Raw genomic sequence first — 23,468 nt, 5'->3', positions numbered from 1 at the left:
ACCCCTCTCCAAGCCTGATCCACATCGCACTCCTCAAACTGCAGATTTATGTTAGCGCATTCGTGAGGCGATCCACTTCCTCTTATGGAGCTACATTATAATAAATTATGGATGTGCTGCCTATTGCCTATTCAATAATGTTTTAGCATTCCGAATTCCCCATAGGTAAATTGAAGCTCTGACTAGCGCTTTTTCAGCTGTGGCATTTTGAAAGTTGCTAAACTTTTGACAGTACAGGTTTCACTGCACAAAGTTAGTTCTTGTTCTGAGTCCTGACTGTGCCAAATGTATTTCCCTAATTTCTTGCTGAACCCTTAAAGCTCAAGGGTCATAATATTAAAAAGAAAACAGATTTAGCTCTATAACTTTGTAAGCACTAAACATATGACCTCACTGTATAAATAGTAACATCTCAGAATCCCCAGGGTTAGTTTTTGTGTGAGCAAATTGAGGTTAAAGAGAGGGTATATTGCAAAAACGATTTTTGGAGCGTTCTACCATGTTATAACTTTGTTCCGTCATCAAAAACATGCCTTAAGAGGTTTTAGATGTCGTGCATACTTGTTTGCGTATTTTAGTGATCTCTCCTGGGCTCTATTCAAACCCTTCCTACGGTTAGCTTTAAGATTTTGTGCAATGCTCAGCCTACAAGCCTATGTCATCTATGCTCCCACACAGTTCTCCATAAATATACAAAAGCATGATAAAACAGTACACAGCAACTTGACAAACCTGATGCGATTTATGTTAGTTTAATTAATGGGAGGCATGCTGATTGTTGTGATAGCACTCTGAAGGGGGAGTGACTTAACACAGAGACTAAAGGAAGAGGAGATTCAATGTGTCAAAAACAAAAGTGAAACTTATAAAACATGTTAATATGTTGTTTTTGGTGAATATAGCATTTTCAAAACAATAAAAGGTAACATGGCCGTCTAAATATGTTACTATGTGTTAGCAGTTAATACCCCATAGTAGTAAAATATCTCCTCTTTAAAAGTCCTGCTCATACTGAAACCTGCTTGGATTACGGAAGTAGTTTTCTGGAATTAGTTTTTCTTACAAACTTTTAGAAGAATTTAGTTTTTGAAGCCAGGGCTGAGGCTAACAAGCTATGTGGTAACTAATATCCAAGGCCATTATTTTTAGTTCTGAAAAAACTTAAAATTTGGCTAATTGTGTTTTCAACTTTGCAGTTTATAAAGTTTCAGAAATATATTATAAATAAAATGTCTTATGCTCATTAGTTGCCACCTAGCTGAGTAGACGTAGTAGCAGTCTATGGGAAAAATAGGAACAATATAAATGCGTAACTATTATTGGAGTTACTTTTTTACTTTTAAATTTTTCAAACTTTTTACAGCAGTTTGTACATTACGTGTTATTGCTCAAGAAACACTATGAATACATCTTAAACTTTAACCTATTTTGAAATCATTCCTTTTTCTAACAATTCTTCCCTCTCTCCACAGGCACTTTCTATTTAAAACAGGCACTGGATCCACACCTTTCTTTGGCACTGCCGCCCCTGGTTACACCATGGCAACGGGCACCGTGTACTCCACCCCAGCCCGCCCTTTGCCCAGGAACACCCTATCCAGAGGGGCATTCAAGTTCAAGAAATCCCCCAAGCACTGCTCTTGGAAGTGTACGGCCCTGATTGCTGTGGGCGTGGCCGTGCTGCTGTCAATCATCCTCTGCTACTGCATAGGTAAGTCCGGATTAGGTAGGCATGAGAAGCTGGCGCCCAGTACACCAGAGATATTAAATCAAAGTGCATATGATAGGTTTTCCCACATGAGCTGTGTCGTACCATTCATCAGTTAAGTGTGTGTTTGTTGGAAAAAGATAGATACAAAAATACAGTAAGTAGTGTTGAGTTCTGAAAGGGAATACTTCTACCTATTTCATCAACACTGAAAATTCCACCCAGACTGCATGGACAATTGCATGCAAGAAACACATTTTAGGGGGTTTATAATATTCAAAATTTACTTGTGAGCTTTAAGCCATGTTATATAATGTTGTTACCTCATCAAAAACAGACCTGGAGTTGTGTTTTGTTGCATTCACACATGTTTGAACAACACTTTATTATTGGTCTGTCTACATCTCCAAAGCTCAAAATGCTCTGTTCCACCTTGTGATGTCATGAAGCAGTAGTTTTCAAATTATCAGCTACATTTTACCTTTAAAGATTGGCAATTCCAGGGCTAAAATCATCCAAATGATTCTATTGAAGGTGTATGGAGTTTAAAACGCAGTGGAGCACTTCCTGTATTACCACATGACATCATAAGGTGGAACAGAGTGTTTTTCCTGTTTGAGAGAAAAATTCAGCCTAAATATGCAGGATTTGTGTTAAACATGTGTGAATGAAACAAAACACAACTCCACCTATGTTTTTGATGAAGTAACTACATTATAACAGAGATGACAAAATAGGATAACACGGGCCTTTTAAACGTAGATTTAACAAAATTAGTTGATGCAACATATTTTTATTAGTCTAATCGCAATATTCAATTTCAACAAGTTTTGGTGCTTGTTAACATTATGCTTACTAGGTAACAGCTGAAACAGATGAAATTACCTCTACATATACACACGCCCTAATGAAGGCCCTGTATAAGACTGAAACATGTTGGCTTTTTTAATATCATTGCCACAAATTAAAACCTTTTAATTTCTCTGTAAATCTCTTGAGTGCCCTTTTTCGTTATTACAATATCTGTCATATCTACTGTTCGACCAAACCAGGAAGTAAAATTAAAAACTTCAGCAAAATTAAAAAAGGCAAGATTTGTAGTAAAAATTTAACTATGTTCGTCAAACATGTTCTATGCACTTTGAGGAAGTATCTCTGTTCTGAAACATTTATGTGTAACATCATTATCCAGCATATTACACTGCTACTACTTAGAAATCAATAACTGTACAAAGAATATTGATCTGAGTTTATTTTGTTTGGTGGACTGAAATGGGTAAAGTGGTGTGTACCCATAGCAACCATTGCCACATGGAAATAATGCTGAAACCAGCCAATGAGGAGACAGAATTTCCACAAAGCTGCACTAACAGGAGTACCCTTGGGTTATTATTCATTATTCCAATGTCCTGGTGGCTATGTTGGAGAAAAGCACAGTTTGTGTATTTTAACAGTCTGTACCTTGACCCTCACTGGCATTCAATTTACATACCAACTTTTGACCCAGTGCTATATTAGACTGATGAATATGTAAAGCATAGATTATTTAGGGTGTTTATTGGTCCACTGCACTCAGCACCTAGCCAAGTGGTTGTTGTTGTCCAAAGATATTCCAGTAAAGGTCAGCTGGAGCATCTAAATAGACCACAAAGCATGGGAGAAAATATATGATTGACATCAACTATCAACTATTTCTGACTGGTATTGACTCTGACAGAAATGTAGGCCGGGGTACATGTGCCTCATACAAAGAATAATGGTCTTGAAAACTGAAGAATACCTAAGACTGAGCTACAATGACAGTGTAGGCCTGTCACGATAAGTAGTGTCAACGATAATTAACTTATCGTTCTATATATGATAGCTGAAACAATATTTTTTGGTGCAGAATATTATCTTGTGTACAATTTCTTTGCATTTGGAAAAAAATACAAAATACCCTTTGTATTTTTTTCTGCACTGCGATAAGATTTGAGCTGTAGAGGAATGAATACATGACTATACAGTGAGTTGTATAAATTCATATAGATGCAAATTCATACTAACGTGTTATTTAGCTGTTTATATATTGCATCTCATAGTTTTTTTTGTTTTTTTTTGGTGGGATAATCATCTATCCATCCATTTTCTTCCGCTTATCCGGAGCCGGGTTGCGGGGGCAGCAGTCTAAGCAGGGACTCCCAAACTTCCCTAACCCCAGACACATCCCCCAGCTCCTCCGGTGGGATCCCAAGGCGTTCCCAGGCCAGCCGAGAGACATAGTCCCTCCAGCGTGTCCTGGGTCTTCCCCGGAGCCTCCTCCCGGTGAGACATGCGCAGAACACCTCCCTAGGGAGGCGTCCAGGTGGCATCCTGAGCAGATGCCCGAGCCACCTCAGCTGGCTCCTCTCAACATGTAGCAGCAGCAGCTCTACTCCAAGCTCCTCCCGTGTGACCGAGCTCCTCACCCTATCCCTAAGGGTGCGCCCAGCCACTCTGCGGAGGAAACCCATTTCGGCCGCTTGTATCCGCGATCTTGTCCTTTCGGACATTACCCAGAGCTCATGACCATAGGTGAGGGTAGGAACGTAGATTGACCGGTAAATCGAGAGCTTCGCCTTCCGGCTCAGCTCCTTCTTCACCGCAATGGACCGATACAGCGACCGCATCACTGCAGACGCTGCACCGATCCGCCTGTCAATCTCACGCTGCATCCTTTCCTCACTCGTGAACAAGAGATACTTGAACTCCTCCACTTGGGACACTCACCACCCACCCGGAGGGGGCAAACCACCTTTTTCCGGTCGAGAACCATGGCCTCGGATTTGGAGGAGCTGATTCTCATCCCAGCCACTTCAGACTCGGCTGCAAACCGTCCCAGTGCCTGCTGCAGGTCCTGGCTCGAAGAAGCCATCAGGACAACATCATCTGCAAACAGCAGAGATGAGATCCTGTGGTTCCCAAATCAGACCCCCTCCGGCCCCTGGCTGTGCCCAGAAATTCTGTCCATAAATGTAATGAACAGAACCGGTGACAAAGGGCAGCCCTGGCGGAGTCCAACATGCACCGGGAACAGGTCTGACTTACTGTCGGCAATGCGAACACAGCTCCTGCTCCGGTCATACAGGGACCGGACAGCCCTTAGCAAAGAGCCCCGGACCCCATACTCCCAGAGCACCCCCCAAAGGACACCACAAGGGACACGGTCGAATGCCTTCTCCAAATCCACAAAACACACGTGGACTGGTTGGGCATACTCCCATGAACCCTCGAGGACCCGATGGAGAGTATAAAGTTGGTTCAGTGTTCCACGACCAGGACGAAAACCACACTGCTCCTTCTGAATCCAAGGTTCGACTATCGGTCGGATTCTCCTCTCCAGTACCCTGGAGTAGACCTTACCGGGAAGGCTGAGGAGCGTGATTCCCCTGTAATTGGAACACACCCTCCGGTCCCCCTTCTTATACAGAGGGACCACCACCCCGGTCTGCCATTCCAGTGGTATTGTCCCCGACCGCCACGCGATGTTGCAAAGATGTGTCAGCCAAGACAGTCCCACAACATCCAGAGACTTGAGGTACTCGGGACGGATCTCATCCACCCCCAGAGCCTTGCCACCGAGGAGCTTGCCAACCACCTCAGTGACTTTAGCCAGGGTGATGGACGAGTCCGCCTCCGGGTCCCCAGTCTCTGCTTCCTCCTCGGAGGACATGACGGGGGGATTGATGAGATCCTCAAAGTATTTCTTCCACTGCCCGACAACATCCTCAGTCGAGGTCAGCAGCTCTCCATCCGCACTGTAAACAGTGTTGTTGAAGCACTGCTTCCCCCTCCTGAGGCGTCTGACGGTTTGCCAGAATTTCTTTGAGGCCGTCCGATAGTCCTCCTCCATGGCCTCCCCAAACTCCTCCCAACCCCGAGTTTTTGCCTCTGCAACCGCACAAGCAGTGGCATGCTTGGCCCGCCTGTACTCATCGGCTGCCTCAGCTTGACGGCATCCCTTACTTCCGGTGTCCACCACAGGGTTCGGGGATTGCCGCCGCGGCAAGCACCGCAGACCTTACGACCACGGCTACGAGCGGCCGCATCGACAATACAGGTGGAGAACATGGCCCACTCGGAGTCCATGTCTCCAACCTCCCCCGGGATCAGGGAGAAGTTCTCCCGGAGGTGTGAGTTGAAGACCCCTCTGACAGAAGGCTCTGCCAGGCGTTCCCAACAGACCCTTACGATACGCTTGGGTCTGCCAGGTCTGTCCGGCTTCCTCCTCCGCCAGTGGATCCAACTCACCACCAGGTGGTGATCGGTTGACAGCTCAGCCCCTCTCTTCACCCGAGTGTCCAAGACACGCGGTCGGAGATCAGATGACACGACAACAAAGTCGATCATCGACCTCCGACCTAGAGTGTCATGGTGCCACGTGCACTGATGGACACCCTTGTGCTCGAACATGGTGTTCGTTATGGACAAACTGTGACTAGCACAGAAGTCCAATAACACAGAAGTCCCCCAGGAGAACAACGGAGTCCCCAGTCGGTGCACTGTCTAGTACCCCTCCCAAGGACTCCAAGAAGGCCGGGTACTCTGCACTGCTGTTTGGCCCGTAGGCCGACACAACAGTGAGAGACCTGTCCCCGACCCGAAGGCGCAGGGACGCGACCCTCTCGTTCACCGGAGTGAACCCCAACACGAAGCGGCTGAGCTGTGGGGCAATGAGCAAGCCCACACCAGCTCGCCGCCTCTCCCCACGGGCAACGCCAGAGAAATGGAGAGTCCAGCCCCTCTTAAGAAGTTGGGTTCCAGAGCCCAAACTGTGTGTGGAGGCGAGGCTGACTATATCTAGTCAGTAACGCTCAACCTCCCGCACAAGCTCCGGCTCCTTCCCCCCCAGCGAGGTGACATTCCATGTCCCCAGAGCCAGGCTCCATGTCCAGAGATCCGGTCGTCGAGGCCCCCACCTTCGACTGCCGTCCAGATCTTCATGCACCGGCCCCTTACGGATCCTCTTGCCGTTGGTGGGTCCACATGAGGACGGCCCCACGTCACTTCTTCGGGCTGAGCCCGGCCGGGCACCGTGGGGAAAGGCCCGGCCACCAGGCGCTCGCTGTCGAGCACCCACCCCAGGCCTGGCTCCAGGATGGGGCCCCGGTAACGCCGGTCCGGGCGACGTAGCTTGCCTTGATTGAACACTCATCATAAGGGGCTTCTGAACCGCTCTTCGTTTGACCTGTCCCCCTGGACCTGTTTGCCATGGGTGACCCTACCAGGGGCATGAAGCCCCCGACAACATAGCTCCGAGGATCATTCGGGCACTCAAACCCCTCCACCACGTTAAGGTGGCGGTTCAGGGATAGGCTAATCAATTAATTTCAATATTATTATTTGTTGTCTATATTTTCTTCAGCAAATATATTGTATTTCAAAATGTGTTATCCTGACAGGCCTATGACAGTGGCTGTTGCCCTTATTCACCAACAGAGCCAATGGCAAAAATATTTGAAATACTACTGTTAAGAAAACATGTTTATTACAAAAAGATTTTATGTATAATGGTAGATTTTAAAATAGAATAAATAAACTTTTTTAAAAATTGTTTTGACATTTGATCACATTTTTATATGGCGCTTTCCCACCTTCAAGGCACTCGAAGTCTTCTCACCCATTCACACCTTCATTCATACAGCAGCGTACGCAGACAGAGGGGCGGGGTAAATTAAGTGTCTTGGCCAAGGACACAACGACAGCATTCTTCTGTGGGAGCTGGAATTGCACCACCAACCTGTGGGTCCGTGGATCTGTCTGCTCAACCAATGATGTTTACGTCGAGAGCGGGATTTGAACAGGCAACCTTTGGATCAGTGGACTTTACCAACTACAGTGCTGTGAAAAAGTGTTTGCCCCCTTACTTTTAGCCATTTCAGATCAAGTAAACTTAAATATTAAACAAAGATAACTCACAAGTAAACACAAAATGCAGTTTTGAATGTGTATTTTATTTATTAAGGGAAAAAAGCCATCTGAACATACAGTGCCCATGTGAAAAAGTAATTGTCCCCTAAACCCAATAACTGGTTGAATCACCCTTAGCAGCAACAACTTCAGTCAAGCGTTTGTGATAACTGGCAATGAGTCTTTCACATCGATGTGCTGGAATTTTGGCAAATTCATCTTTGCAGAAGTTTTTTAAATCAGCCACATTGGAGGATTTCTGAGCATGAACCGCCTTGGTAGAGAGCAGAGTTCTTTCAATCAAAGCAAGTCATCCAGGTCCCAAAGCAGGAAAGCAGCCCCAAATCATGACACTACCAACATCACCATGTTTAACTGTTCCTTTTATGCTAGATGTAATGGGATACACTCCTTCCAAATTGTTCAGCTTTTGTTTTATCAGTCCACAGAATATTTTTCCCAAAAGCTTTGAGGATCATCAAGATGTTTTTTTTGGCAAAATGAGACAAGCTTTTATGTTCTTTTTTGTCAGTTTGTCAGTTTCGCTTTGGAACTCTGCCATGCGCGGCTAGTCTGTTTCTTATGGAACACTGACCTTTACTGAGGCAAGTGAGGCCTACAGTTGATTAGATGTTGTTCTGGGTTCCTTTGTGACTTCTTGGATCAGTCATTACTGTGCTCTTGAGGTAATTTTTGTAGGCCAGCCAGTCCTGGGAAGGTTCACCATTGTACCATGTTTTCTCCTTTTGTGGATAATAGCTCTCACCGTGGTTCGCTGGAGTCCCAAAGATTTAGAATTGGCTTTGTAACCTTTTCCAGACTGAAACATGTCAATTACTTTTCGTCTTATCTGCTACAGAATGTCTTTGGATCACGGCATGATGTCTTGAGTTCAATATTGCCTACTTCACCTTGTCAGACAGGCTCTATTTAAGTGATCTCTTGATTTGAAAGGTCTGGCAGCAATCAGTGCGGCTATGAAATTGAACTCAGCTTTCCACAATATGATTAATCACAGCTACCTCATCATTTAACAAGGGGGACAATTACTTTTTCACACAGGATCATGTAGATTTGGATAGTATTTTATAACAAATAAAATGATCACAGAAAAACAGCATTTTATGTTTACTTGAGTTATCTTTGTTTAGTATTTACATTTGATTGATGATCTGAAACAGTTAAGTGTGACACACATGCAAAAAAGTAAGGAATCAGGAATGGGGCAAATACTTTTTCATAGCACTTTAAGCTTATGTTGCCAAATCTAAACCTCAGATAACATAAAACATGAAAAAACAACTGCTTTGTATTCAAAACGATTTGCTTAAATACAATAGAATAGATAACCCATTGCCACCAAATACCAGGAAATCACAGGAACTAACCTGATTGATAGTGAACCTTTTGGCCTATTTGGATCACTGAGCTTTTGGGTTGAAATTTCAGTAACAGAATTTAAAATCAGACTATTGTTCATTTGTTTTGAAGGCAAACCTTGTGGGGCCACTCCTTTATTAGCTTCCAAATTTTGTTTTGCACATCTACTACCTTTTTATCCAAACACATCATTTCTGTTCCAAGTGTAAAACAGTCCCCACCTTTGCAGATCTAGTTGGCTGGACATGAGTAGCAGTGGGGACTGAAAAGCACTCTCCTCTCTCACCCTGGAGGCACAGACCTAACCATGCAGCTACGGAGATATCGTCTAATTGCAGCTTGGCATTCGACAGCTTAACCCTCTAGCCACTTAGAATTAACTAAACAGCACGCATTGGCAGTCATCGTACCAGTGCATATTTATTATTGTCTCATGTGGAAATACTAGCTGTCACCTGCGTTTGTGCAAAGCTGTGGTTTGGCTGCCAGAAGCAATGCATTTGAATCAGGGCTTTGAAGAGACACAGGGCCTCCATTGGAAGTGACATTAGACGAGCTTTGGACACGTCGGTCAAATGGAACAAATGACAGACAGGCCGGTGCCGAATAGAGCTGTCTGTAAAGCACTGTTCAACTGTCTCCCCTTTGGTGATGGATTGATACAATTTGGCCATGTCTTTTACCTCACAGTTGTTGGGAAACAGTGGACAAAAATTGATTTTGAAGAAAGGAATTTTTCCACCATGTGAAGAGTGCACCACCTGCTTGTGGAGATGCAGAGCAATTAAATGGAGATTTCATTGCTCTGCCTGGAATGTTCCACAGTATGGCATCAAGCTTGACTATTCCCATGGTCTGTTGCTCGTCAAATCTGGGGAGGCGACATGGATCTCAGAAAAGATTGCTGAAAGATTTTTAAGGTATTTTCTTTTCTTCTTTTCTTTATCTTTATTTATACAGGGTAACCCAATGAGAGCGCTTGAACTCTCTTTTTCATGGGTCCATATAAAACATTAAAAACAGGTGCAGGTGTGTGTATAAAAGTTTGTTACCAGATTATTAAATTGCGATTGTGTCATCAAAGTATCCAATTTTGCTTTTCCCTGAAGTGTATGCCATTTTTGTGAAGCAAAACTGCTAAAAGCCCTCTTTCTTCAGTTTTGGTTCAGCTAGTCCTTAGCCTTATGCAGTCATGTGATCTGGTATTAATCGTTGCGGTCTCAATCATTAAGAAGCAGGCAAGGTATTCTGGCAGTTTTTGAAGTACCGGTAGTCTCTTATAGATAAATTTCATACAATGTTGTTCTCTTCAAATAAACAAGTGGCCAACCCTCTTTTCTGTAGAGAATACAGAGATGGGTTTCATTTCTTTATTCAGTAAAACATGTAATTGAATGAATGCCAGATAGATAAGTTCAATGCCATACTGTGGAACTATACAGACACAGCAATAAAATCTCCATGGAAACAAGCAGGTGGCAGACCCCAAATCAGAAAAATTACATAGTGCATGTGCAATAGACTATGTAGACAAGGAAATTACACTACAGAAGCCTATCATCTGTTTCTTGTTTCCGTTGATCAAAATAGCAGGAATCCATAGTTTGTTGATGTAAAGCTGAAATAAACATATTGCAGCTCACAATATAGATTTTAAAATGAATATACTTTTGAAAATCATGTGTTTCATTCACTTCCATATGTACAAAAGTTAGCTAGCCAAATTACTCAACCCTTAAGCCAGGGGTGTCCAAACTTTTCTCATTAAGGGACTGGTCGCCAATACAGTGAAAATCTGTGTTATTACTATAAGATAGACTGAATCACTAGACCTTTATTCATGCTTACATCCTCAATGGGACACATCAAATATTTGATATGGGCGGTAAATAGATTTTCAGAAATGTGCAATAAAAAGTACTGTTTAAGGTAATATGGGCCAATTCACCTGGAAGCTTGAGGGCCAAGAACAATTGGTCTGAGAGCTGCATTTGGCCCCTGGACCACAGTTTGGGCATGCCTGCCTTAAGCTATCACATGTCAGTAGTAAATACTTATAATTAAATTATTTTCTATTGTGTGATAGATTTATAGTTTTAGGCCTTTTCTGTTATATACATTGTCACCTTTTTTAAATTTCTTCATTAATAACAGATTTTATTTTGTAACAAATTAGTTACACGAAATTAGAAACATGAAAATGAAAACTTTAATAACTAAACAAGATTAAAATTAGGGCTGAACTATTTGTGGAAAAAATTTAATTACGATTAGATTTGCGATTTATGTTTTTCTGATACAAATCAAGTCATGTCAAATTTACTTATAAAGCTCATTTAAAAATAACCACAGCTGCCCGAAGTGCTGTACAAATGCTATATAAAGTGCAGTCTTATAAAAAAACGTGCAAAAACATGATAGAACAATGCAAATACAATATAACACAGGAGCCCTGCTCAGCTCAGGTTAAAAGCCAGTGCAAACAAATTAGTTTTCAACAAAGATTTAAAAATATTTAAAGATTGGGCTGTTCTAATACACAGAGGAAGATTGTTCCAAAGTCCGGGACCAGCAAGGCAATACAATACAAGAATAAAATTTCAGAACATGTGTGTACAGACCGAAGCTACAGTGGTGGGAGTTTTTATGCAGAATAAGACAGGATATTTTGTTTGTGAAGGAAATTATGGTAATTCAAAAATACCCTTGCGATTTGCTAATTGCGTCCTTTCAAATTCTGATCAATTCGATTTCGATTAATCTTGTAGCCCTAATTGAGCTAAAGCCTTTTTAATTTAGTAACACTTTCTTTTCTTTTCCCCCCACACTTAATCAAACTAACACATTCAGCTCCATCCTCTTACTGTCACTCCTACACTTCTGTCTTCCCTTGGACACACATCCAGCTTGAGTCCAGATTGATTCCCCTGTGCGTTCCTCTGACAGGGGCCTCTCGCGCTCCCTGCTTCAGTGGCCCCTCCATCTCCTTGGGGGCCTCTTTTAAAACACACACACTAGACAGCGCAGTTTCAAGTGACCAGTCCAGATGGCGCCATCAAACTCTGCCACGAAGACACGCTCACTTCTAACAACAGAACACATCCACCACCAGCCTGCCTCTCCGAGTATAAAGTGCCTCCTCTGTTGCACCATAACCTAAATTCTCTCATTCTGTCAAACAAGAAGCGCTTTTATCATCAGGAGGAAGATAAACTGCTTATCCGCTGCTCCCTTCTGGGCATTATTTCCTATGAGAATGTGTTTTTTTACTACATGTCAAAGCTGACTTCTTGCTAACCTTTGGAATCTTGACCACAGCCATAAAGCGCTAGCAGATTCATCTCTTCCCTATGCCCTGGTGCGTCAGACTGGCCCTTCATCTCCACACACTGCTCTCCCTGTGCGGATATACCAGCGCTGGCCCAGCTTGGAGGCAGCGTAAAAATGACACAGTAGTATAAGGAGAAATACGATATTGTCGAGGAGATCCTATAACCAGGGCTTTATTGGGGAGTACAGATGGGTGCGCAGTCGTCCGCAGAGGCCATAAATGCAGTACATCAATATCAATATTCACGTTGCCTTTATTGACTGAACTGTTTGGAAAATTCAAACCATTCATGATCTGAAAGCGTAAAATGGATATCGGTGTAATTTCTTTGGTTTATCTTACGTCGTCTTATGGCCTTCTTAGAACGAGCCATTTATTCAGGGAAGTAGCTGTAGATGAAGTGCTAGTGTACGGTATTCCCATGGAAATTAATGTACTGGAGTTTCCCAAACACTGGTACATGACCAATGGGGGTATGTGACCACTTGGACGGAGATTCTTCAGATTTCAGATTTAGAAGGTAGAATTTAATAGTATTTGAATAATAAATGTTCTTTAATACGTTATGCATTCTTAAGAATGTTTATAGCAATATACTAGTAAAGTGATATATGGTTATTTAAAAACATCAGTATGCAATATAGGAGGTTTGCAGGGTGTGACACTTATGCAGTATTAGGAACTATTGCTCCAGACATCCACACATGGTTATTTTATTGATAATTTACCATAAGTAATAGTAGTACCAGTGGTAGTAGTAGTGTTCTTTTGCATTTTACTAGTTCTTCCATAGAGGCCAGGTTATAACCTTTTAGAAAAAGCAGTTTGTTTATTTATTTTTTCACTGTTTGTTTTTTTAATGTCTTAAGAATGTGAAAAATATAACCAGTTAATTTTAAACATTGTGCATTCCCAACATAAATACTTTTCAGACTGGAGCTGAGTTTTGCCTTGATGGCTAAGCTAATAACAACCAGCATGCTAATGTGCACTTCCTGATTATTGGACAATAAAATGCTTTCTAATCAAATGCATAATTAAGGCATCTAGTCTACTCCTACAACTATGACTTCCAATTTACAATTCCAGCTTTCTCCCAAAAAGGTTGCCATTATTTTTGAATAATCTTGCAGAACTCTCTCAATAATTGTAAGCAATTTGAACTGAAGAAAAATCAATTTTTATGGTATTGCTAATATGGGGATAGCGACAAAGCTATAAGGAGTGGTCTGATTTAGTGTGCCATTTCGTTCTGTATGCCTGAGGGTTGCATATAGTAGTGAGGATATGTCAAAGTACATCCATTGTATTGGTTATCATCACTCAGTAGTTCTATAGTCCAATAAGCTCCAGTCACTTTCACTTGATCACAGAATCGAGCCTGTTCCTGTATTGAAGTCCGCTTTTCTTCTAATAGGACAGTGGAACAGTACTAAAGCATAAGAGCCCACTGTCACTCTGTGAGGCATTGCAGCTGGCAGGTAAATTGGCGTCGGATGAAAGAGTGGAAGTAGAAGACACCTGAGGCTGGGCACTCCCCCCCCCCTTCCTCCCTCAGTCCCCACAACAACAGGCTCAAAGGCTGGAGACGAGCCAAGGCACAAGTCCCCCAACAACCAACAGGCTGCTATTAAACAAGCCAAAATGTTGTAAATGAAGCCAATCTGCTACAAGTGTGCAAATTGTTTCATGCATATTTTCTCTGTAAATCTAGCAGATATGCAGTTAGCAAAGATACAAATAAAATTGAACTTTAACCTTATATATTTTGTTGACCCTAACCCTAACCCAAGTCAAGTAGAAGAGCTTTAGTTGTGTAGGCATTGCAGAAATACACTTCATTATAAATTGGCTGTATCGGTCTGTAGAAAGCAGGTGTGAAGGGTCAACAAAAGTTAGATTTCGCTGGACTCTCTGTAAATTCTTATATTTATTTTTGCAGTGCAGAGTCAAAGCATTAAAGAGTCAATGCTACTTTGACATAAAGCTGAATTACCTAACTTTTCTTCTTGTTAATTTGTAATTATTTTTGTTTCCCCTCAAAACATGTATTGGAAAAGCAAAATTTTGTGATAAGCATCAGATTGCTGCACGCTTTCTTCATCTAATTATATAACATTTTATCCATTGGAAACTTGAAAGAAAAAGCCATGTTAGTCACTATATGATACTTTGGGGTGAAAGCTGATTGGCTGTGCATGTTTCATATTTTTGCATGAAAAAGCTGATAGATAGACAGACAGACAGACGGATGATAAGTAGGTAGGTAGATAGATACTTTATTGTGATTCAAGGTACACCGGAAAAATACAGATACACTAAGAATGGAATTTTATTGCATAACTCAGCAAGTTTAGAGTGCAAAACATTTTAAATAAATGACTAAAAAAACAGGCATTTATACTTATGTAATAAAACTACTATTTATGCAGCCACAAACCCTGAGAGCAGCAGTGTTTCATATAGTTTGAGTTCAAGAGTCTTATGGCCAGTGGAATGAAGCTGTTGGAAACCTGGCTGTTCAGCTCTTCACACTGCGATACCTTCAGTTCAACAGAGACAAGAGTCCATGGTATGGCTGTGAGCACATGTAACCCTGCTTTAAAGGAGGATTATTATTAGTTATCTACAGAACTTCTAGCCACCTTCTCAAAGTCTTCTCATTTTGCCCGAGGCCTTAAATGTTCCAAAGGTTTTATGACATGCTGCACTTTTTGCTTTCAAACTGGTGATCCTATAGGTTCATTGTATACCGGGATCAAAGACTGCCAGTGGTATGAGTCATTCTAGTCTAAACTACTTCTGAAAAATCCTGCTGATTACCACACGACTTTCTTTTACTCTCTCGTAAGAACTTTCAAATGGCGGTAGCTCAGTTGGTAGTGTTTTTCCACTGACCCAAAGGTTGGCGGTTCGAATCCTGCTCTTGACATAAATACGATTGGTTGAATGGTCAGATCCACAGACTCGCAGCTTGACAGTGCAATTCCAGCTCCCACAGATGAATATTGTTGTTGTGTCCTTGGGCAAGACACCTTGCCCACCTTGCCTCTATGGGTGATTGGTTTCAGCGCTTTGAGTGCCTTGAAGGTGGAAAAGCACTATATAGAAATTTGACCAACTTTCAAACTCGTTGCTTTTTTGACGCTGAAGTTCATACAAGCTGACAGCATATGTTTTTATACGAAACATAATACAAACTATAATGCACAGTTTGTCAAAACACAACATTATTCAAGACAGGTTTATAGCCTTTAAGTAATTAATTCTACTAAGAAAAACTCAAAACGTGACAAGCAGTGTTTCATCATCTTAAATTTCTGTAAAACATTGGAAAGACCTGTTATTTTCGATTTGAACACTGCGGTTGTCTACATGTCTACTATCTGTGACATAACTGCAGTCTGACAGCCACTCTTGCAATTCAAATGAGCGTGACCTGCTGAGGTGAAGCCATTCTGCTCCCACTCGGCAAACTGGACTGATTGGGAAGGCTTTCCGTGATTGTTCCGATATAGAGGAGCCAATCAGGAGACGGTCCAAATGTGATCCTGTGATTGGACCCCGAAACCGGCTTGCGGATTTGGAAAATGTGGTTTGAATTGAACGAATGGCACCAACAGTCTTTTCACTGACTATGTTTGATCATGATCTTTGAACTGTCAGGTTTAATGAGTGCTTTGCAGAGGAAAAATCCATTGGCTGTTCAGAAGGAAGGGGTAACACTTTATAGTAACTACACAATTAAAGAATGGAAAAAAAATTTACACAAAATTGACTCTTGTGAATGTTAAGCCATGTTATTGGGTTGTTACCTCCTCAAACATACATACCAGGAGTTGTGTTTTGTTTCCGTCACACATGCTTGATTAATGCTTTATTATTAGTCTGTCTACATCTCCGAAGCTCAAAATGCTCTTTTCCACTATCTATGATGTCATGAAGCTGTAGTTTTCAAGTTAACAGCTACTTTTTACCTTTTGTTCAGTAGAGATCAGCAATTCCTGGGCTGAAATTTCCAAACGAGTCCAGTGAAGGTGTATGGAGTTTATAAACACAGTGGAGGACTTCCTGTATTACCATATGACATCACAAGGTGGAACATAGTGTTTTCAGTTTGAGAGAAGAACTTGAGCTAAATATGCAGAGTTTGTGTTTTAAACGTGTGAATAAAACAAAATACAACTCCAGGTATGTTTGTCATGAGAAAACAACATTATAACGCAGATCAGAAAATAGCGTAATATGGGCCCTTTATGTCCTAAGCATAGTACAGCAGCTTTATGGAACTTTTCTTGTGGAGAGCCCGCCACCTGTTTTTCTCCATGGAGATATTATTACCCCATGGAGATGTTATTACTTTGACTTATCGTCCTCTATGGAGACAGCACCAGGCTAAGTTACAGGTCTGTGGAACTCGCTCATAGTAAGATTGCATGTTTTTCAAGGACATTTTTTGCAAGATGGATACATTTTATGTCATCTTGTGGAACATTCTAAGCAAAGCAATGAAATCTACACAGACAAATATACAGCTGACCCTCCAGATAAGTTGCTTAGTGCACCTGTAATTAAGGGGTTAGGGTTAGAAATTAGAGTAGGGGTATTGCTTAGTTAGTTAAGCCTGAATCATTATTAATACACCATGAATTAAGTTGTTCTTCATGCTTTATTAAGGCTAATTAAGGTCTTATCATTATAACGTTTTACCAACGAAGGAAAAAAAACACAATATATATTTTTTCCCCAGGTCTACACTGCATGAAAACAGCAAAGTGGCTACTCATACAGCATTGAGCAAGGCCATCTACCGACCAGAGCATAGTCGTAGTGTGATTCAAAAGCCCTCTCCGAGCAATACTGATAGAAAAACACTATAAAGAAGAGAATATAGAAATTCCGTTGGGGCTTACACTGTGAGACACTGATCTGTTTCAATTGTCACAAAGAACACGCCTTATCCTGGTCGATCTGGCGCTGGAGATATTGTCATTCCATCGGAGGCCTATCACTGAAAACACTGTGTTTGTTGGAAAGGCTAGGAGCTCCACGGCCTGTTTCGGGGAGGGTCCCCGGGGGAAGCTTGTGCAGAGATGTACAGACAGATCCAAGGCTTAAGACAATGTTTACCTCCCTCTTCTAAAACGGGATGTACAATTTACCTTTTTGAGTTTTTAACTATGTTATAACAGCTTTTCCTCATGTTTAGCATATTCAAAGTTGTATTTTAATTTGGGTCATGTATGTTTGAGTAATCCTGTATTGTAATGCATCTCCTCCATGTGTAGACAGACAGCAGACCAGTCCAGACCAGAAGATGTTGTCACCAATGTAAATGCTGTTACAACTCTCTGTGCTACACTTTATTGCATAGATCAATCCTGCTTTTCTTAATCAGCTTTCTCACAGCTGGGACAGAGCTGTACGACGGATCGCCTGGGTCATTTTTAGTGACGTCACTCAAACGTCACCACCCACTGCTACATTTAGTGGGAGGCACAGTCACAAACACAAGCCCTGATGAAGGTACCTGGTTGGTAGCAAAATGTTGGCTTCTAAAAACTAAGTCCAGTTGTTTTAGTTGTTTTAACTTTTTATTCCTGGTCGTCTCAAAATTTGCATTAGTTAACCTCTGTTTTTACCTACCCCTTATCCCACCCCCTCCCCCTTAGTTTGTACTTGAGGTTAGTCAAAACATTCAGATTATGGTTAATACTTATAGGGTCCAAAAATGTCACCTAGGCACTTTTGGGATCCATAATACACAGTGTAATACCTCATTCGTCCAGGAGTGGGTCAATGTAGAGAAGCATTCATTCAGGTCATTTGGACACTGTCAAGACATTTCAGCTCCCATCCAGACGCCATTTTCAATTTGATGGTACTTGCTTGACTTGATCCTAGTGTCTCAAGCGAGTACCATCAAATTGAAAATGGCTTCTGGATGGGAGCTGAAACGTCTTGCTTGCAAAAACAGTGTTCAGATAACCACAGTTGAAACCTTCTCATCTTCTCCGGTACTCTATGAAGATTTGAGTCTGATCAGCAATGCATCTCCCAGAGTTCAAATGGGCATGATTGACAGGTCGTTTAGCCAATCAGGGACACGCATGGTCGGTCTGTATCAAAACAAATATGGCTGTTTAGAGTAAAAAATAAAACCAGTTAACTCCTTCATTTATATGCGTCACTGAAATTGCATGGGACTGTCTGATTCTGGCTCGAGGGGTGATGACGCAACATATACAGTTCAATACTAAATACTCAAAATATGACTTCTTCTATGTGCACTGCTCCTAGTCCTCCCCAGCACTAAGCACTTCCAGCTGGGGCCACCTCACGCCACGGTAAATGGACTAATTACTCTGGGTCACGATGGCTATCAGAAGCATGGCACCTGCATACATTAGCCGGGCGCACTTAGGAATGCCCCACTTAGGAGTGATTTATTCAGTCGGATGCGAGAGAGAAGTGGCGCTATCATTTCATTACAGATAAAAAATGTTTGAAAAATTATCTGCTACATGATCACCTCTGTAATGGCCCGATATCAATGCTTTTTATATCATGAATTATGCCAACAAAGGGTCAGTACATACAGTTAGAAAGAGGATATGTAGAGCTCATTTTCTCGTTTACATGGTGCCTCGTTTACATGGTGCCTAGAATTTGAACAGCCAATTTAATATGTAATGCTGCTGATTTTATATTAGATTAAAAGACAACACTTTATAATATCTGCTCTGAATAAAGCGTGAGGAAAATTCATAATGAACCGTTTATAAAGAATGAGGTGTAGCAACTTTTTTTGTCATTCTTTCATTTAATTTTAGTGCGAGAAAAATATAAGTGAATATTTGAAACAAAAGAGGAAGCAAGCTTCACTTATAACGTACAAGTAAATAAATAAACAATGTTGGAAATCTGATTAGGAACTGGTGTTTCCATGCCAACATGATATCAATGTTATGCTAATTGTTACGCTAATTGTACATAGCTGGAGTGACCATTGTTTGGCAGGATAACCAAATTTTCATTCTTTTTTCAACTTTCTCCTCTAGTCATTTGGTGGACTTCAGAAGTGAAAGTTGCTGTTCAAATGGATCATGCTGAATAATTTATTTTGGGGCCTGTTTTACAAAACATAACATTTTTTCAGGAGAAAATATTACGCTGCAATGACCAATGCTCGTTAAGATTTTAATTGGTCAAATGCTATCATTTTACCAACTGTCTGAAATCAAATAGATTGTAAATGTGCTGCCAGTTAGCATCATTTGTTACAACAAGACTCCATATTTCATCTTTCCAGGGGCTCAACATTAAAAGGCACAGTAGGCTAATCCTGCAACAAGGTACCCCTGACCATGATTCAAGCTGAATAACTAGATAAAATTTACTAGAATATTCAACACTTTTCAGAAATAGGTCCAGAGATTGCTTTGAAGGATGGGACGAGTACACTGATTTCCCTAAGGGGACAATATTGTCTATCTTAACATAGCTAAAATGACCATGAATACTATTTCTGACTGCCCCTGTTCTACATTATATAAAGAGAGGATATTATGCAAATTGACTTTTTGGTGTTTCCTATCATGTTGTTTCCTCATCAAAAACATGCCTGAACAGGGTTTATATGTCATCTACGCATGTTTGAGTAATCTTGCCATCTCTCCTGGGGCCCCATTCAAACCCTCCTTATGGTTTGCAGTAAAATTCTGTCCAATGCTCAGTCCACAAGCCTATGTCACCATAAATATCATACATTTTCCATAAACCGAATGCACGCTGTTGTGATAGCGCTCTGAAAGGGGTGTGACAACACAGAGAGCAAAGGGAAAGGGAACTTGGAGTGTCAAAAAATGAAAGTGAAACTTATTAAACATGTTTTCGCTGAATATAGCATTTAAAAAAATACAAAGTAACATGATCATCTAAATACATCATTAGCAGTTAATACCCCATAGACGTGTATTACCCACACTTTAATATAGTTTGCTGTTACCAGAGATGCATCTCTTAACAGACAAGTATTTACTATTTTATCAAGTGTGTCTGCGAGCAAAAGTTTATGTATGAGCACATTTCAGATCTCATACATCGTGAGTAGAGGTGTTCCACTGGGCACATTTTACATGGGAGATTAGTTGTGAGCTTTGCCCGCTTCTTGCACAGTTCGAGAATTGCTCATGGCCCATAAATATTAATTGAACCAGACTAGGCAGCAGGAATAACTTATGCAAATTCCAAAATTGAGGGCTTTTTACCTCAAAGCAATTTGTTGATGAGGTAAGTGGGGATTCGGGGCCTTGGCGTTGTAGAGAGCCGTACGAGAGGTTCAGTGGCACTCTAGGTTTTTCTTTTCTATTGGAAGTTAGGATAATACAAGATAAGAGTGAACCATATTAAAGTCCCACATGGCCAAAATGAAGAAACGAAAAGCCCGAATTGGAAAATACACCGCTTTCTCCCGAGGCATTCATCTCTCTGTCCCGCGCTGTGACTGTAAAAAGATGGATGACAGGACAGAGCTTGCTGCCGCCGGGGAGTCGGAATCCAAAACTCTTAGCGTTTGAGGAGTTTGGGAAAGGCAGGGCACCAGACACATAGTTGGAAAAAGCTTTGACAGCAATCGGTCATTATAGCTGTCTCAACCCCTCGCAAAAAAAGGAAAATCCAATTTCAGCAATGTAGTCATAAGGCCGGGTCTATTTTTCTCTCTGGCCACATTAGTTACAGTAAGCCAAAGGGTACTGAACAACTTTCTCTACAAAACTTCCCATACTTGTAACACTATGACAGGTTACAAGACTTCTTATTTAACATATCAAGGAGCCAGGCAGAAATAGGAGTGTGAATGGTGCGTGAATGTCTTTATACTTTGTCGTCTTTGATAGAGCAAGTATTCCGTTTTCCACCTGTCAGCTTAGGTGACGATATTCCCCCAACGTTAAAGGGTGTCATTTTCAAAAGTTTTTTCAGTACTTAATACCTGTTTCGAGAATATCCCTGCATTCTATTATTTAGCCTGCTTTGTAGAGCTGCGAGATTAATCGCAATCAAACATATATTGCAGTTTAAACGGATACAATTAGCAAATCTCAAAGGCTGCAGTTTTTGAAGGACTATAATTTTCTCCACAAACAAAATATCATGTTTTATTCTGCAGAAAAACTGCTAACCTTGTAGTTTAGATCTGCACAAACATGTTCTTAAATAAGACATAATGCTGGAGCCTGCTATATAGCCCCCCACACATGTGAATCATTATGTTATAATTTTAACATTTTAAATCACAATATTCATCTAAAACAACTTATTAAAAGAAGCAAGTCCACTGACTTCCATGTTAGAAAACAGCGGTGCCCAATGGGAGCTGACAACAAAGTGCCGGCACCCTTTATGGATAGCGCCACATCACACTAGCGAGCAGCTTCTTTTTTTTTTTCATTTGTACTAAAATGGCTATGCGATGCTGCCTAATCCTAAAAATAAAAGCAATTAAAGTTTGTTGCTCAAACATTCATGAATTACAACCCCAATTCCAATGAAGTTGGAACACTGTGTAAAACTTAAAAAAAATACAGAATACAATGATTTGCAAATCTTTTCAACCTATATTGAACTGAATAAACTACAAAGACATGATATTTAATGTTCAAACTGATAAACCTTATTGTTTTTATTCATTTTCAATTTGATGCCTGCAACACGTACCAATAAAACTGGGACAAGGGCAACAAAAGAATGGGAAAGTTGAGGAATGCTTAAAATACACCTGTTACAGGTTAATTGGAAACAGGTGAGTGTCATGATTGCGAATAAAAGGAGCATCCCGAAGCGCTCAGTCATTCACAAGCAAGGATGGGGCGAGGTTCACCACTGAGTCTAAGAACAATGTTTCTCAAAGTACAATTGCAAGGAATTTAGGGATTTAATCATCTATATTCCATAATATCCTCAAAAGATTCAGAGAATCTGGAGAAATCTCTGTGTGAAGCGGCGAGACCAAAAATCAACATTGAATGCCCGTGACCTACGATCCCTCAGGCGGTACTGTATTAAAAACAGACATGAATGTGTAAAGGATATTACCACATGGGCTCAGGAACACTTCAGGAAACCAGTCTTTTTCAGGGACTTGCAGAAATTTCAGCAAGACAATGCCAAGCGACATTCTGCAAGTCTTACAACAGCGAGACTTCGAAGTAAAAGAGTGCGGGTACTGGACTGGCCTGCCTGCAGTCCAGACCTGTCTCCCACTGAAAATGTGTGGTGCATTATGAAGCGCAAAATACGACAACGGAGACCCCGGACGGCTGAGCAACTGAAGTTGTACATTCAGCAAGAATGGGAAAGGATTCCTCCTGCAAAACTTCTGCAATTAGTGTCCTCAGTTCCCAAACGCTTATTGATTGTTGTTAAAAGGAAAGGTGATGTAGCACAGTGGTAAACATGCCCCTGTCACAGCTTTATTGGAACGTGTTGCAGACATCAAATTGAAAATGAGTGAATATTTGCATAAAAACAATAAAGTTTATCAGTTTGAACATTAAATATCATGTCTTTGTAATTTATTAAGTTCAAGGTTGAAAAGGATTTGCAAATCATTGTATTCTGTATTTTTTGTAAGTTTTACACAGTGTCCAAACTTCATTGAAATTGGGGTTGTACAATAAATACAAATTTGAGAGTGTAAATAAAAACTTGATTTAGCGTAATAGGTCTGCTTTAAAAATTTATCTTGTAATTTTTTGTCAGTTAAGTTCAGTCATTTCTTGTCAGTTCTTCATGACCTATTTCAAATTTGTACTTTGAACAGAATCTTATTATTAAAATATAAATATTAAATCGCAATTGCAATGCTTGTGAGAAATGTAATATTTTTCCCAAATTCCTTTAGGGCTTGTTTGCAGGTCTAAGGTGCCAGTGTGCAACATGAGGAGTTATTTACTGTCTGCGAAAAATGTACCAATGGAGTAGTACAAGGCCAAGTGAGATGTTCTATCTAGTGTATGTATGTACGTGGCATAGCTAGATCTAAGATTGTAGGTAAGAATTATGCTAAGGTTCATCTGCAACTCAGAGCAAGAGTTCATTATAGTGACAAATATCTAT

The 23,468-nt window shown here is 41.0% G+C and overlaps 1 protein-coding gene across 1 annotated transcript in view; it reads left to right on the top strand.

The window, feature by feature from the left end:
* Nucleotides 1-1,539: 1,539 nt before the first annotated feature.
* The window catches only part of si:dkey-237h12.3 (teneurin-3), a 191,043-nt gene continuing 169,114 nt past the window's right edge, over nucleotides 1,540-23,468 (top strand). Inside the window, exon 1 of the mRNA XM_055224598.1 lies at nucleotides 1,540-1,711. Within this exon, the coding sequence (XP_055080573.1) occupies nucleotides 1,540-1,711 (172 nt within the window). The remainder of the gene's footprint in view (nucleotides 1,712-23,468) is intronic.

This window comes from Periophthalmus magnuspinnatus, chromosome 10 (assembly GCF_009829125.3).
Source record: "Periophthalmus magnuspinnatus isolate fPerMag1 chromosome 10, fPerMag1.2.pri, whole genome shotgun sequence".
Taxonomy (NCBI): Eukaryota; Metazoa; Chordata; class Actinopteri; order Gobiiformes; family Gobiidae; genus Periophthalmus; species Periophthalmus magnuspinnatus.
Note: the sequence above shows the minus strand (reverse complement) of the source record. Positions and strands in the feature narration are given on the sequence as shown.